At 46.5% G+C, this 14327-nt stretch overlaps 1 protein-coding gene and 1 pseudogene across 1 annotated transcript; one reads left to right on the plus strand and one right to left on the minus strand.

The window, feature by feature from the left end:
* Positions 1-11819: 11819 nt before the first annotated feature.
* LOC100281023 (Grx_I1 - glutaredoxin subgroup III) lies at positions 11820-12655 on the plus strand. The gene has a single exon (NM_001153942.3). It carries the CDS (start codon positions 11919-11921, stop codon positions 12378-12380), a length of 462 nt encoding a protein of 153 aa, NP_001147414.1. The 5' UTR covers positions 11820-11918; the 3' UTR covers positions 12381-12655.
* A 328-nt stretch (positions 12656-12983) lies between these two features.
* Positions 12984-13984, minus strand: LOC103636996 (3-ketoacyl-CoA synthase 3-like; annotated as a pseudogene).
* Between the last annotated feature and the right edge of the window lie 343 nt (positions 13985-14327).

The raw sequence follows: 14327 nt of genomic DNA on the forward strand, positions 1-14327 counted from the left end.
TCTTGGATCCGAAGGCCAACGGTGCGTACCGATTAAAACCCCTGGCGATTTAATCTGGCGCGTCTGGTGTTGATCGGACGGCTCCCATGCCGTGATACCCCTTCGCGAGTGTGATTTACTAATGAAACCCTGAGCTTTTAACATTTAAACCCATCGTCCACGCCAGGGGCACTCTGTGTCTAAGGAATACTTGCGCCATTGCCCCTGCGTTTCTGCTAATTTGGTGCCCAGTCCAGACAGTGAGAAAAACCTATAAAATAATTTAGAAAAGGAATTTTTAATGTGAAAACAATTTCTAGAACTTGTGTAATTCATAGAAAAGTCATATTAAGTCCAAATTGATCCATTCCCATTTCTATAATTTTATAATATTATTGTTTATCTATTAGTACCACTGTTTGGACATGAAAGTCACATTAAAATTTATATCCTTTTTAATCTTGTACAAAACATATAGAATCTCTAGAAATTCATAACTTAAAATCTATAATTCTGATTTGATCCATTCAAGTTGTGTTAGTCTCGTACAACTAATTACTATGCAATAACAACATTTATTATACCATGTCTCATTCTTTTATAATTAGATCTTTATTCAACTTATGTGGGTTAGTCTTGTTAATCTGCTTATCATTATAATCTACCAAAAGATAATTTATGGTCAATTTATAATTTAGATTAAAGTTGAGATAATTATTTATAGAATAACCTCTCATATGATTTATGATAACCAATTTATAATATAGTTTAATATTTTAGTCACATAAATCATCCATAAAATCATAACTCCTTAACCGTAACTCCGATTTTAGTGGTTCTCGTTCTCGCGATCTAGTAGCTTCGTGTAGATCATTATTATTCAGTTTGTACTTATGTTTGGTGTGATGTTAATTTTGTCTATACCATGTTTGTTTGTATTGCTACGACTAGCAGTGAGGTCACGAGGATATGAAGATCATCTTGGTACCTGGAATCTCAAGTGCCAGGCAATTTGTGCCTTGATCCACTTTTATTACCCTATAATATTCTTTATTATCATTATTCAATGCATAGGTTTAATTTTGATGGGACCCAATAGGTCACCCTAGTCTGTTTATCCTTTTTACCTTGTTTACCCCTGAATCACTTGGGTAGTTTTGCTATTGCTTTATATGGTTTAGGGTTAATATTTCATTACATCCATGTTCCTATTATTCTGTTATGTTATTTATGTTCATGATAAGATCATTATCTTTAATGGGAACATGGAGAACCACCCGGGAAAATAGTGCCACCACAAGGGTGGTATGGGACTGTTGGGGGCCTTCGTCTTCTGAAGGTCCTCAAAAACATGATTTAACAATGTTTCCCAAGTGTAATATATGTACAGGTACCTTCGGACTCGGGTTAAAACTGTACACGATATGGAAAGCATGGTCGAGACAAAGGTTGATGCAGCTCTGAAGCTACGCGCAAGGGAGCTTCGGCTCAGCGGCGAAAAAAGGAACTGACTTAAAGGGGAAAAGGCTATCTAGTCCTCGCTGGATTGTCATTAAGTCAATAGTAAACATAAAGGGCATAAATGTAATTTTACACAGGCTGTCGTGTGCCTATAAATAGATGAACAGTACACCCGTACTATTCACGCTGGCTTGTACTCGCTCGTGCGTCATGCTTGGACTTTTTACCTTCTGTCAAGCCAAAGGTACAAATGTAATCCAATTTTGTTCTTATGCATTCATGATGATATAATAAAGATATATTAATGATGTCATATGATTATCCATGTTATTTCTCATGTTTCATATGTTTCTTCTTTCATTAACATATACTGTGATTATGAAGGTATGTCCTTCATGACCTTCGTCCGAAGATTGTTATATCCTAAGGGAAATAATGCTTCGAAGGACAAAGGGCATTAATCATTAACCTCTTTTTGTGTTGCCTTGTTCTTAATTCATAGCATTTGAGAACAAGTCCCCAACATTGGTGCCCACCTCCGGTGTACTCACTTCCACAATCTTCGGCAAAGCATCAACCTTGGGCATGCCACCGAAGAAGATAACAGCGCCAGGGGCTGCACTGCAGCCACTGGACACAAACCAGGAGACTCTCTCCCTCCGAGAGGCCAGAAGCCAAAAGAGGAAGGCCACCAGTACAACACTTGAGGAGGTGGAGTTGGACCAGGAGATCAGGGACATGGAAATCATCCACCAGCAGGTGCAAAGGAAAAATGAGAAGATGGCTCGGCTGGCTGATCTTCAAAGGAAGATCGATGAAGCTACTAAGGAAGTGCGTCATCTTACTCAAGATGATCATGACCGAAGGCCCCAACACAGGGAGCTTCGTCAAGAGGGCTCATTCAACAAAGATGAATGGTACGATGATTTTAATCATGGTACCTTTACTTTTGATGATGCTTCTCCCCTGGCAGCAGAATTGCAGGTTATCCCATGGCCACAATCTTACAAGCCACCCCAGCTACCCATGTACGATGGGCACTCGGACCCAAAGCAATTCTTGATGAGCTATGAGGCAAAAATATCCTCATACGGAGGAAACACAGCTATCATGGCAAAGTCCTTCATCATGGCAGTCCGAAATGTGGCCCAGACATGGTATTCTTCTCTTCGGCCAGGGACAATCACGTCATGGCAGAAGCTCAAGGACATGCTGGTTACCAGTTTTCAAGGCTTTTAGATGAAGCCAGTCATAGCTTAGGTCTTGTTCTAGGGCACACAAGACCATGAGGAATACCTTTAGGCGTATGTCCGAAGGTTCTTGCGACTGAGAGCACAAGCGCCCACAGTGCCCAATGAAATTGTCATTGAGGCCATGATCAAGGGTCTTCGGCCGGGACCTGCGGCTCAATACTTCGCCAGGAAACCTCCCCAAACTCTGGAGAAGCTACTTCAGAAAATGGATGAGTACATCCAGGCTGACAATGACTTCCAACAAAGAAGGGAGGAAGCTTATAGATTTTCTGAGATGACTAGGGGCTTCGGAGGGAGAATCCACCCTAGGCATGTCAGATCAATCCACAGCTCCAGTCAGAATGACGACAAAGGAAGCCAGCTTTAGAGGCCATAGCACACTTCACAGTCTTCAGGACAGCAGCAAAGCTCCTTCAGGCCACCAGCTCCAAGGGGCAGAGGCGGCAAGGGCTTTGGAGGAAGATATGGGGATCAGCCCAGAAAAATTTATTGCTTATTCTGTGGTGAGGACAAAGGCCATACTACAAGAACTTGCCAGATCACTATTCTAAAACAAAAAGAAATTGCCGAAGCAGAAGCTCGGCAGAATCGCAGGCGTCCCCGAGAATAGATCAAATGCCAATATGTTAAATATGGATATGATATTAATCCCGGGTATATCCACATCTACATCAGGTAGAAGCATTCAAACCAATATAGTTACTCCTCAACGATTTCTGGCAAACTCCATATACACGGGAGTACACACAGAACGATAGGTTCAGTTTGGCTTTTGTGCGTTTAATAGAATATTGAGGCATTACACTATATGGACATTCCTCCCCCTAATACCGAGATGTTTTAAAAGCATACAGATAAAATCCCCAACCACAATTATCCAGTTGTGGTCGATGTATGCTATTGTGGTGATTAATTTGGGAAATCTTACGCACATTACAGATAGGGGTTTTATGCAGTGAGCTGTGGACTTAGATTAATGTAGTGGCGTGAATACTAAATATTTGTCCTTCAACTTGAAGGGTTAGTCTCAATATCGAGTGAGACACGCAACAACAAGTTGCTTCATGGTTACAATTCTGTAAACTTCTTGTTATTATTATCAAACACATAATCAATCATTAAGATTTTGACTAATATGCACAACACTATGTTATCCATAAGGGTCCTTCAGGGGCTCATGCATACCATTCATCATTTGGAGCCTGTAGTTGACTTCCAATCAACAAGTAAAATGACCATCAGGGTCTAGCGCTCACAAGGACATTCATTGATTGCATTTTTCTTTTAAGCACATAGGAGAATATGTGCATAGATAATGGTGGTAAAGTGCACGACATCAGGCCAATGCTGCCAAGCAGAGACTTTTATATGCTGAGATGTATAGTCCAGCTCGTTTTATTATTGCCCATGGTTTACCCAATTACTGATACCGTTCTGAAATTGGGTATTGATTTATGCAACATTTTTAGGTATTATAATTTTGAGAGAAACTTATAACAATAAATAATAATTTGTGGTGTTGCCAGCAGGGCAAACATTTCTCCTCATATTATATACCAAATTGTCTATATAGCATTATGTCGATCTCTTCATTGTTCAGCAAAAAAGAGAAGCTTTGGAATAGAACATACAAGGCCAAGAATTTGTTTTATCTAGGAAAACCCACCTGATTGCTAAGCTTTCGATTAAGCAAATGGTGGTAACTGCTTGGCAAGAGTGAAACAAGACCGCTATCCGCATGGGACCAGGCTTCAACAACAGATAATAGTGTTCTCATAAGAAGAAATCATCAGGAGTAGAGAGGATACAACAGGTCTCCATAAGATCTTCATATTTCTATCACAAATTATCATCACTAGTAGTCTAGTGGTCAAGACATATGGCTCTTCTGGCTCCAAGGACCAAGGACATATTAATGTCTAATTTAGCTTCAAGCTCTGTGGTGATGTGGGATTTCATAGTTATTTGTCTACTCTTCTCACTTTTGGTAGATCGGAGGTAGATAATGGTAAGCATGCCAAAGGGTGGAATTCAGTGCAGTTCGGCTACATAAACCCAAGGTAGTTGTCCATTTAGGACCGACCTTTACAATTTAGCTTACAGTGTATACTAAACTTGTCAAAGGACTATCCCGAGTCAATGCAACGACTATAAGTATTTGTAATTCCGAGAGATGTATGCAACACAAGCATAGAGGTCCTAGATAGAACGAGTAAAGTGGTTCGATAGGAACACACAATGGTTTTTCACACCAACATTGTGAAAAAAAATCTCAGAATAACCTCTCGGTATACTCGCAACTTCGTGTTGCTAGCGATTACATGTCCTTTTATCTCATAGTTTGCTTCATGTCATTCAGCGACAAAGAGAGCAATGTGCTAACATCTGGTTGAGCAATGTATGATTGCGATTTCTGGTCTTAAATTATTTGGTAAGGTCTTTTTGCTTACTAATAGAATCCCAATTTGTGATGTCTTATATGCCAAAAAGGCTTTCATGTATTATATTATATATCTCCATGTTACTTCAGGTAAAACTTTATGCATGAGGTGAGAGCAGAGAATTAACTTATCTATGTTTCATTGTATTTCAATTTAATTTTCTAGATTTCTAAGCACTATAGAGATTGATATATTTGTTAAGGCCACTTGGCGATACATATAAATATATGATGCCACACAACACAATCAAATAAAATATAGAGCCAAACAAAATTGTTTATGAAGGTTGCACATAATGTGACTTTAGGGGGCTTGAACAACCCACCACAATCCACGCGAGTACAATCTCTAGCGTATCTGGTGTTAATGCGTGTGCGGCCATCAGGGCCACAACAGCACAACAAGCCTTCGTAACAAGCGTGATAGATGCAATTATGTCTCGGTAGTCGACATACACGATAAGTCCACACAACATGCGTAACATGCGTAATTGTGGCTCAATGATTGCGACACATGGGTAGTGCCTATAGGGCCTGCGAAAAATGTGTGACTCGGCGATAGCGGTCCAACTCAACTAGAGCGATCCGACTAAGCGAGAGCGCGACATAGCAATCACATGACACAGCCAAGTTCAAACGACATAAATACTACGTCGTGTTGCCAGGGCGCAACCAATGCTTAGCCAATGTCATAACTCAGCCGATAAATAACGCAGCCTGATCGGCGTGTCCAAGTACCCACTATACAATTTAATCGCTCGACGTGAGTCTGAAATCTCAGCATAATATAAATATTTAGAGCGATTTAAGTATGCACAATATAGACTTTACATGTATTTTAATAATTTATGCAAAATATATACTACTTGAATATAAGAAGAAAAATAAACACCAGAATTAGTAAGAAGGGAGCATGCATACAAATTTATATAAATTCAACAGGAATTTATTTATCTTATAATTCTAGCATAAATTGTAGGGAAAACTAATTATAAAAGGCTGAGAACGTGGCCAAAATAGAGAAAAAGATAGGCCAATAGAACACGGTGGGCTGGCAAAGCGTGACTGCAGGCCATGATGCGCGGAGGTCCGCCATGCGTGGAGGTTTGTTTCCTCAGCAAGAATGAGCTTGATAATCTCCACTCAATCTCCTATAGTCCCATCTAATAGCCGAAACGGCCGTGCGTGTATGGGACCATGCCATGAAGGGGTCCATGGCGCCATGCATGGGAAGACCACGCGAGGGCGAGCGCATGTAAGTTTTTTCTTTCTTTTTATTTTTTAGGTGACGCTGACTGGTCAAGTCGCCATACGAAACTTCCAATCCCATTTTCACGCCGCCAACGCGTGGAAGGCAGGTGGTATGGCCACACATGCCCTATGCAGGTAATACTGCCCCTTGTTTTGTCCATGGGTGGGGCTCCATAGATGTACTCATCGCGTCCCTCGGCCACACGAGAGGACGACATGAGGTAACGCCATATGCGCAACGCACACTGGCAGCGAGCGAGAGGAGGGGTCGGCCCTGTCCGCCTGCCTGAAATCCATCTATTGCAACGACAAGACCACTGGTGGCTCGGTGCCTAGGTGGCGCGCAGCAAACGCGCCGGACCCGTCATCGGGACGCTACGCGCGACGTGGCCAGTAGAGCCGCCGACGATGTGCTGCACCGCGCACATGGCGCGGACATGCCTTCCTTCGTGCCGAGGCGAGCACGGGCTGAGGCATGACCGACGCGAGCATTCGCGACTATGGCAACAGGCCCTCGATGACGGCGACATGCGCAGCTATTTTTCGATGAACAGATCAAGAACAGCGGATCTATTCTACTTAGAAGACATACCGCTCGATTACGTGGAGGAATCGAAGGCTGTCGCGTAGGACAGTTCGGCTAGACCGGAGGACCTACCAGCTTGATAAAGAGTTGATGCAGATCCGATCTCGCAACAACGTTGAGGTAGAGCGTGCTGATAACGTGTTGAAAACTACGTTACCATGGATCACCAGATCCGCTCACTTTCCTCCCGTCAGTAGTAGAGACACGAGAAACTGTAGAGGACTCGTCTCCCTTCCCAGAAGCACGACAGAGGAACACACGAGATACAGGATATAGAGTTGGGCATCTGGCATCTTTCTCTTCTCTTTATTATGAAGGAGTGTACATGTTCATTATATAGAGATGTGAGACCCCTTAGGGGCAAAGTCGGTATTTGCCCACATAAACCTAACTAGCGTTACTTAACACAAACGACCAAACGACCTCTTTAAAGACTTCCATGAGCCTGTTGTCGGCTACTATACTAGCGGCTTAGACTAGCTCCAACAAGGAACTCTAAAGGGTTCTGTACCCTAAATTTAGAGGATCAGAACGTCCTCTACTCACTCCAGCAACGTCCTCTAAACAATCCTCTAAATTTAGAGAACGCCGTTGAATCCTCTATATATAGAGTTTCTCTAAACGTTACTCTATTCATTTGAATACTTTAAACAACCGATTTATTAAAACTAAAATATGTACAACACATTTAAGAGTATGACAAATATGTATGTACAAAAATTAAAAATTAAAAAATGTCTCTAATATATGTATTTGCGTATAGAGGACGTGATTTAGATGACATTGTTGGAGAGAAAGGATATATAGAGGATGTAATCTTTTAGAGTAGACTGTAAAGGACAGAAATATAGGATATATATAAAGGACGTTGCTGGAGACAGTCTTAGGTGGGGCCGAAGAAGAGGGTGGGCCTCTGCTATTCCGATCAAGGCTGCTGATAGAGGGCCATGGGCCGTGACCATACCGAGGCCTGCTTGCAGATTAGGAAGCCTGCAAGGCTGCAACTCGGAAGGAGGGAGCATATATATATTTTTAAATGAGATGCACAGCAGCACAGGTACCTAACACAAGACGTGCTAGACGTGCGCGGCGTGACCACCCCACTCACCCCATCTACCGGTAACCGGTGCACCGGACCAGAAAAAATCGTGCCGGCGCCGCGGCCGACGCGGACCTGACATGACAGGTTTGGCAGACGCGCGCCGGCTCCGGCACGCGTACGGTACGGCCGGTGCCTCGGTCTCGCCGCCGCGCGCGTGTGGCTGCCGCCTGCCGAGCGCAAGCCGACGTCGCGTCGTCGCTGCGCTGCGCCAGCGTGCTGGCGCCATGCCGTGCCGACCTGCCGCCTCGCGCCCGCAGCGGATCAGATATTTTTTTCAGCCGCCAGCCAGACCCAGACGACACCGCACCCCCAACACAACACACCATCGGAAGGACGTGACTTGAGACTCCTGCGGCCCCTGGTCGTTGGCAGCTCCGCCGACGGCCGGCATCCTAGCCACGTTGTTTCACTCACGTCCATCTGATGCAGGCGGTTGAGAGTTGAGACGCTCCATCAGTTTGCCGGATCGTGACGTCGTGGTTGCGCTGCGTCGTCGTGCACGCACGCACGCGCTTCGGTGACGTACGTACATGAGGCGGTAAAAAATACGCATGGACGATTTCTTGTACAGTACTACCTACTTGTCATGGTTGGTCGGTTCAGCGATTCTCTAGAAAACCCAGCAGAGCTGAGTCGCAGAGGCGAATAGTCTCTCTGTTGGAATGGAAATGGGGAAAAGAAAATGAAAGCTATAGGAGCTGTGCTAACGTGAAGCAGCCCCCCCCTTGTCTCTAGAAGCTAGCTACGTACGTGCGTACCGCACTGCTGCACCTACTGCTCTGCCGGCACGAAATGGATCAACCGATCGATCGATGAGGTCAGCAAGCAAAACTAAGACTATCCGCACTCATGGAACCCTAAATTTCTACTCTAAAAGAAATATTTCATTCTGGTCAGCGAGATTCTCTACTCTATCCTATAATACTCCGCGTTCATATTCACCCTAAATATCTACCCTATACCAACTACCACATATTCTATCATTTTTCCCACACTTTTTTATCCAAAAAAATCCATCGTCGGCGGGTCGCTGTCGCGCACAGTGGATAGACCATTCACCCAGTACGCACGCTCGTGCATGCATGCATATTCTATCGGTTTAGCGTTCCGCCGTACGCACGCTCGAAGTAGCTTTCACTCGTACGCTACAGTGCATAGAGTATCTCATTCGGTCGCTCGCTGCAGCAAAAATTTCTACGCTATGCTTTAGCGTTCGCGTGTCCAGTAGCGAGTGCGGCTAGCCTAAGAAGCTACATAAACAAGCCACGCATGCATATATGATATATGCAATACAACAAGCCGCTAGTACAATTCCCAACAAGCTAGCTAAGAAATTCTGCACAGGACAGAGGACACGCATCAGTTTCCGCGCGAACCACGTATGCAGTATGACTAGACCATGTTCGACTTCGGAACCGTATTTTATTGCCGTCCGTCTATCAGTGGTCAATCGAGACCTACTAGCTAGTAGCTCGCCGCGCCGGTCATCTTATCCGGAGTTCCGGACGAGCGAGAGAAGAAGAAAAAGGCCAGCAGAACCCAACGCATGAAGCGCGCCGACGACGTCACGCGGGATCGCCGCACGTATGCACGATACGATGCCATGCCCATGCACACACACGCAGCGTCGTCAGCGGCCGGCCGGCGGGTAGTGCATTATATTATTTGATCTTGTCCATTTCCTTCAAATCCGTATTGTTCCAGACGACGAGATGCATGGAGTGTCGTCCACACCTACCTAAACAATCTGACGTCAGAAACATGCACATACAAATCTCTCTTTTTTTTTGAAGAAATACACCAATTAATTAAATTTTAACATAATACCGAATGTTTGTAGTAATGATAAGCACATCCTGTTCTTATAATAACCTTATTTATCTAGAGCAAATACCGATGATGTTTTACGTAAGTCCATTTGCTATCCTAAAATAACTGTCTCTTTTGTTTAGAAAAAAAACGCAGGAATATTTACGCCATCATTTTGCGAGGGAAAAAGTCTGCCTGGTGGCCCAGGCGCTGATCTCAATCTCGCCACCAGCCCAGGTCATCATTTGAGCATTAGTTTTACGTAAGTCCAAATTTTCGTATGCATGCGTCATTTGAGCATTAGTTTGCAGATGATTCGTCCTTTCTTCGAGAAGCTTAATGCATCGTGTCGTGCTGTGGCGTGGCTAATCAGCGACCCAGGTACTACACTTGATGTCTAATCGTGTCATTTCGGCACTATACGACACTAATACTTAACAATATCCATGTCTATTCCACTTTAAGAGCTCAAAAAATATAGAAGATCTTTAAGACTATATATATATAATTTTAAAACTTGAATATTTATACTATTATAAAGTGAATTTATTATGTTTAAAAACATAATAAATTACAATTTACAAATCACATGTGCACATCACAATCACATCTGTATATCACCGGTTGGTTTTAAGTCGTGCCTAATGCGAAAGGACCTCTAGTTGAGTAGATTAGGTGATTAGAGTAGAACTCCTTAGGTTCGGGTTCGACTTTCCGTAGGAGCGAATTTCAAGTTGTGGTTAAAAAATCCACTTGTCTATCCTACGTTAAAACACAGGTCTAAGGCCCGGTCCCAGTCGCGGTCGTTCTCACATGGACTTCGGTGTCGATATGTATGTGTGGGTATGGGTTCGGGGGTTTTTCTCGACCTGTATGAAAAGGTCTTCTTCTTAATAACTGTCTTACCCCTCGTAAGTCGAGTTTTTATGTTGTGCCTAATTGAGCGGGCCACTTAATTGTGCTGGGTGGTGGCCTAAGCACGACATTAGACAAGTGTCGTATCGACATTGACACTATCTACCTGATTGATACCTGCGTGTGTGCAACCGGCCTCACGCGAGCCTGCTCCCGCAGATACAGAGGTTTCACGTGTATCGGCGGATGCAGGACAAAAGCTTCCCGCGAAGACGTGACTGCACCTGTACATGCAGGTCTGGCCACCTGCATACGGGCAAACAAACACGCGCAACAACCTGGTCAACGCATGCCGCATATGCGCGTAACCAAACACACGATATATGAATCGTGTCTGTGCCGTACTGAAGTATCACGAGTCGTGTCGTGCTTAGTGTCAGCTCATTTAGCACGACTTAATTGGTCATCTATAATTTATATTATAGTAAAAAGGGTTAGACAAAATATTTTAGAAAGAATTGAACAAAATCAATTATCCATATGTCTCTAAATTTCATCTTTTTTCCTTAGATTACAATTTCGAAGTTCGAGATTTTCAAATGCCGAATATCAACTTTTAAAAGTCATACGGCGGTTCATAGCACTATTTATATACTTGTCCTTATCCTTACGAGTCACAGCACTGCTGATACAACTCCAAAGCTACCACTCCAAAGCTTCCACGACTCCGCCGTTGCCGGCGGCCGCCGTCACGGGACCCCACGGCGTGGGCGCAGCTTCGTCACCAACCACGTCACCACCTCCCACGCGCTGCGCGTTGGCCGCGCCTGGCCTAGTCATCAGACTCTCCACGTGCTGCCGTCACGGACCGGCCGTCCCGACCAGAGGCCCGGGGGCGTGTCGGGCCCACCGAACCACCTCAACCGCGGCTGACGCCACGCCACGCCACCGCGGCGCGGTTGGCGCGAACCCTGCGGTCGCCGTCGTCCTCTCGGCCTATCTCACACACACTATGACGGCATCCCCGTCCGTCGCTGACCTCACCGCCCTTTATATATCAGGCTGCTACTCCTCCTGCTGCCCATCACACGACGCCACAAATCGCAACTCCCAACCGAAACGAGAACAAGGACGCCGTGTAAAAACTCGCGCGCGCCCCAGGAAGGAGAGGAAGAGGGAGTAATGTACCAGGCCATCCCGTACAGCGCCGGCCGGCCGTGGCCGCGGCCCGCGCCGGCGATGGGCGTCGAGGCCGCGGCGGCGGTGGCGGAGGAGGAGAGGCTGCTCGCGGCTGCACAGCAGCAGCAGCCGTCGGCGGGGGCGGAGGCGGCGGCGAGGGGGGAGGAGGTGCGACGGGCGGTGGCGGAGTGCCCCGTGCTCGTGGTGGGGAAGCGCGGGTGCTGCCTCAGCCACGTGGTGAAGCGGCTGCTGCAGGGTCTCGGGGTCAACCCCGCCGTGCACGAGGTCGCCGACGGCGCCGAGGCGAAGCTTATTGCCGGGGTCGTCGACGGCGGCGGCGACGTTGCCCTCCCGGCCGTGTTCGTCGGGGGCAGGCTCCTCGGCGGCCTCGACCGGCTCATGGCCGTGCACATCTCCGGCGACCTCGTGCCCATACTCAAGGACGCCGGCGCGCTGTGGCTCTGATGAGAGGACCAAGGCGTTCGTAGTCTCGCTCCCCCGTCCATCCTTCCTTGGCCTCTCCATCGTCGTCAGCTCCCCTTGTCCATGTTATTTTTAACTTGTTATTTTTACTCTATTAAATAGACCAGATAGGCATGCATATAGGACTTTTAACTCTTTCGGTAGAAACAGAATATTAGGTAGTTAGAACAATGGAGTACGTGTGTTAAGCGATTTACAGTATATATTTATCTTGGTTTCCCGTCATGTGAATATGAAAGAGTGCTGAAATTACCTGAGCTTTGAGTCCTGGACGTGTCATAATTGCACAGCAGTCAGTACAACTCATGAACGGTACAGGTCATCGGCTGCCGACTGGATTGGGATTTTCCTCCACACAAACCTTTTCTTTTTGCACAGAAAAAAATAGCACAGGTGTTCGACAAGGACGTGCGGATATGTCGTGTGATCATCACTCCCGTGATGTACGCGCGTCAGCTCGACATGATCACATATTAAATTCCGTTTAAGTTTCCTAATCTAGAAATGATTTACCGACACAGCGCCGAGAATTTTGCAACCATGGCACTTCCTTCGGCGGGCTTCAGATTATTGGCACCGCGATCGTCATAATTGAATCCGTGGCATTATAATCTCGACCGTTTTAAAAAATGGCATCGCGCTGCATTGATGGTCATTAGCATTTTTCGTGTGCCCGTCGTGCCCTCGCTCCGTTCGCTCTGTTACTTCTCTGGCCGCCGTCTTCGAGCGTCTTCCATTCTCCCTTCCCTGGCCGTCGTCTTCCTCGTCTCTCTTATCCATGTAGGGGTTGACGAGCGTCTCCGGCGGGTACTGGTCGATGCAGTCCTCCCACGCGCCGGCGTCGGCGAGGTCCCTGGTCACCTCCCAGTAGCAGCTGTTGCACTTGAAGCTGGAGCCGAAGGTGACCATGAGCATCCTGTCCCCGCGCTTGAGCCTCCACTTCGCCTCCATGTAGGAGAGCATGTACCAGAGGCTGCTCGCGGACGTGTTCCCCCACCGGTGAAGCGTCATCCCGGATGGCTCCACGTCGTGGGCGGTGAGCCCCAGGCTCTTCCTCATCGCCTCGATCACCACCGTCCCGCCAGGGTGGAGGCAGAAGTGGTCCACGCCGGCCTTGAAGTCGATCTTGGGGCAGCCGGCGTGCTTGTTGCGCGGGGGGCCTGGCAGGAGCTTGCGGAGAAGGAGGCGGGACGCGAAGAGCGCGAGCTTGCGGGCGAGCAGGATCCGCGACGCCAGGCGCTACAGGTTCTCGGTGAAGGCGCGCACGGCGGCCTTGGGCAGCGCCTTGCTGAGGCTGACGCCGAGGCGACCATCAGCGTCCTCGCGGTGCACGACGGCGGCGGCCAGGGAAGTAACGGAGCGAGGGTACGACGGGCACACGAAAAATGCTAATAACCATCAATGCAGCGCGATGCCATTTTTTAAAACGGGCGAGATTATAATGCCACAGATTCAATTGCGACGATCACGGTGCCAATAATCTGAAGCCCGCCGAAGGGAGTGCCATGGTTGCAAAATTCTCCACAGCGCCTGAGACCATACACTGTTCTAAAGACCAGTGTGTTCGTTGTTTGTTGTAAACCCATATGCAGTTTGCTCATGAATAAAAACATGTAACGCAAAACAAGCATGACACTATATAGGGCTCTTTCTCTACCAGCTTTGGCTCTGACTTATCTGTAAAACAACTCTCTCCTTATTTTTAGAAAGAGCGTCATGTTTAGTCAAGAATACAACTCCTCTAGCTTCTCGTGCGATGTGGACCCCACAAAGAGGAAAACATAGGAGAGGAGCTGGTAGAAGCTCATTTTTCTGGCTTCTGTTTTTTTTTGGAGTAGCCCCTACTCGTTTTCTAGACAGAACCCATCAAAGAGTCTTCCCTTTGGCAATTTTTTTAAAAAGATGCTAGAGGAGCCCTACCAAAAAAAG

This window comes from Zea mays, chromosome 8 (assembly GCF_902167145.1).
Source record: "Zea mays cultivar B73 chromosome 8, Zm-B73-REFERENCE-NAM-5.0, whole genome shotgun sequence".
In the NCBI taxonomy this organism is placed as follows: domain Eukaryota; kingdom Viridiplantae; phylum Streptophyta; class Magnoliopsida; order Poales; family Poaceae; genus Zea; species Zea mays.

Bases quoted from the DNA above. Each gene is read 5' to 3' on its own strand.
- LOC100281023 (NM_001153942.3), top strand. From the start codon at position 11,919: ATGTACCAGGCCATCCCGTACAGCGCCGGCCGGCCGTGGCCGCGGCCC.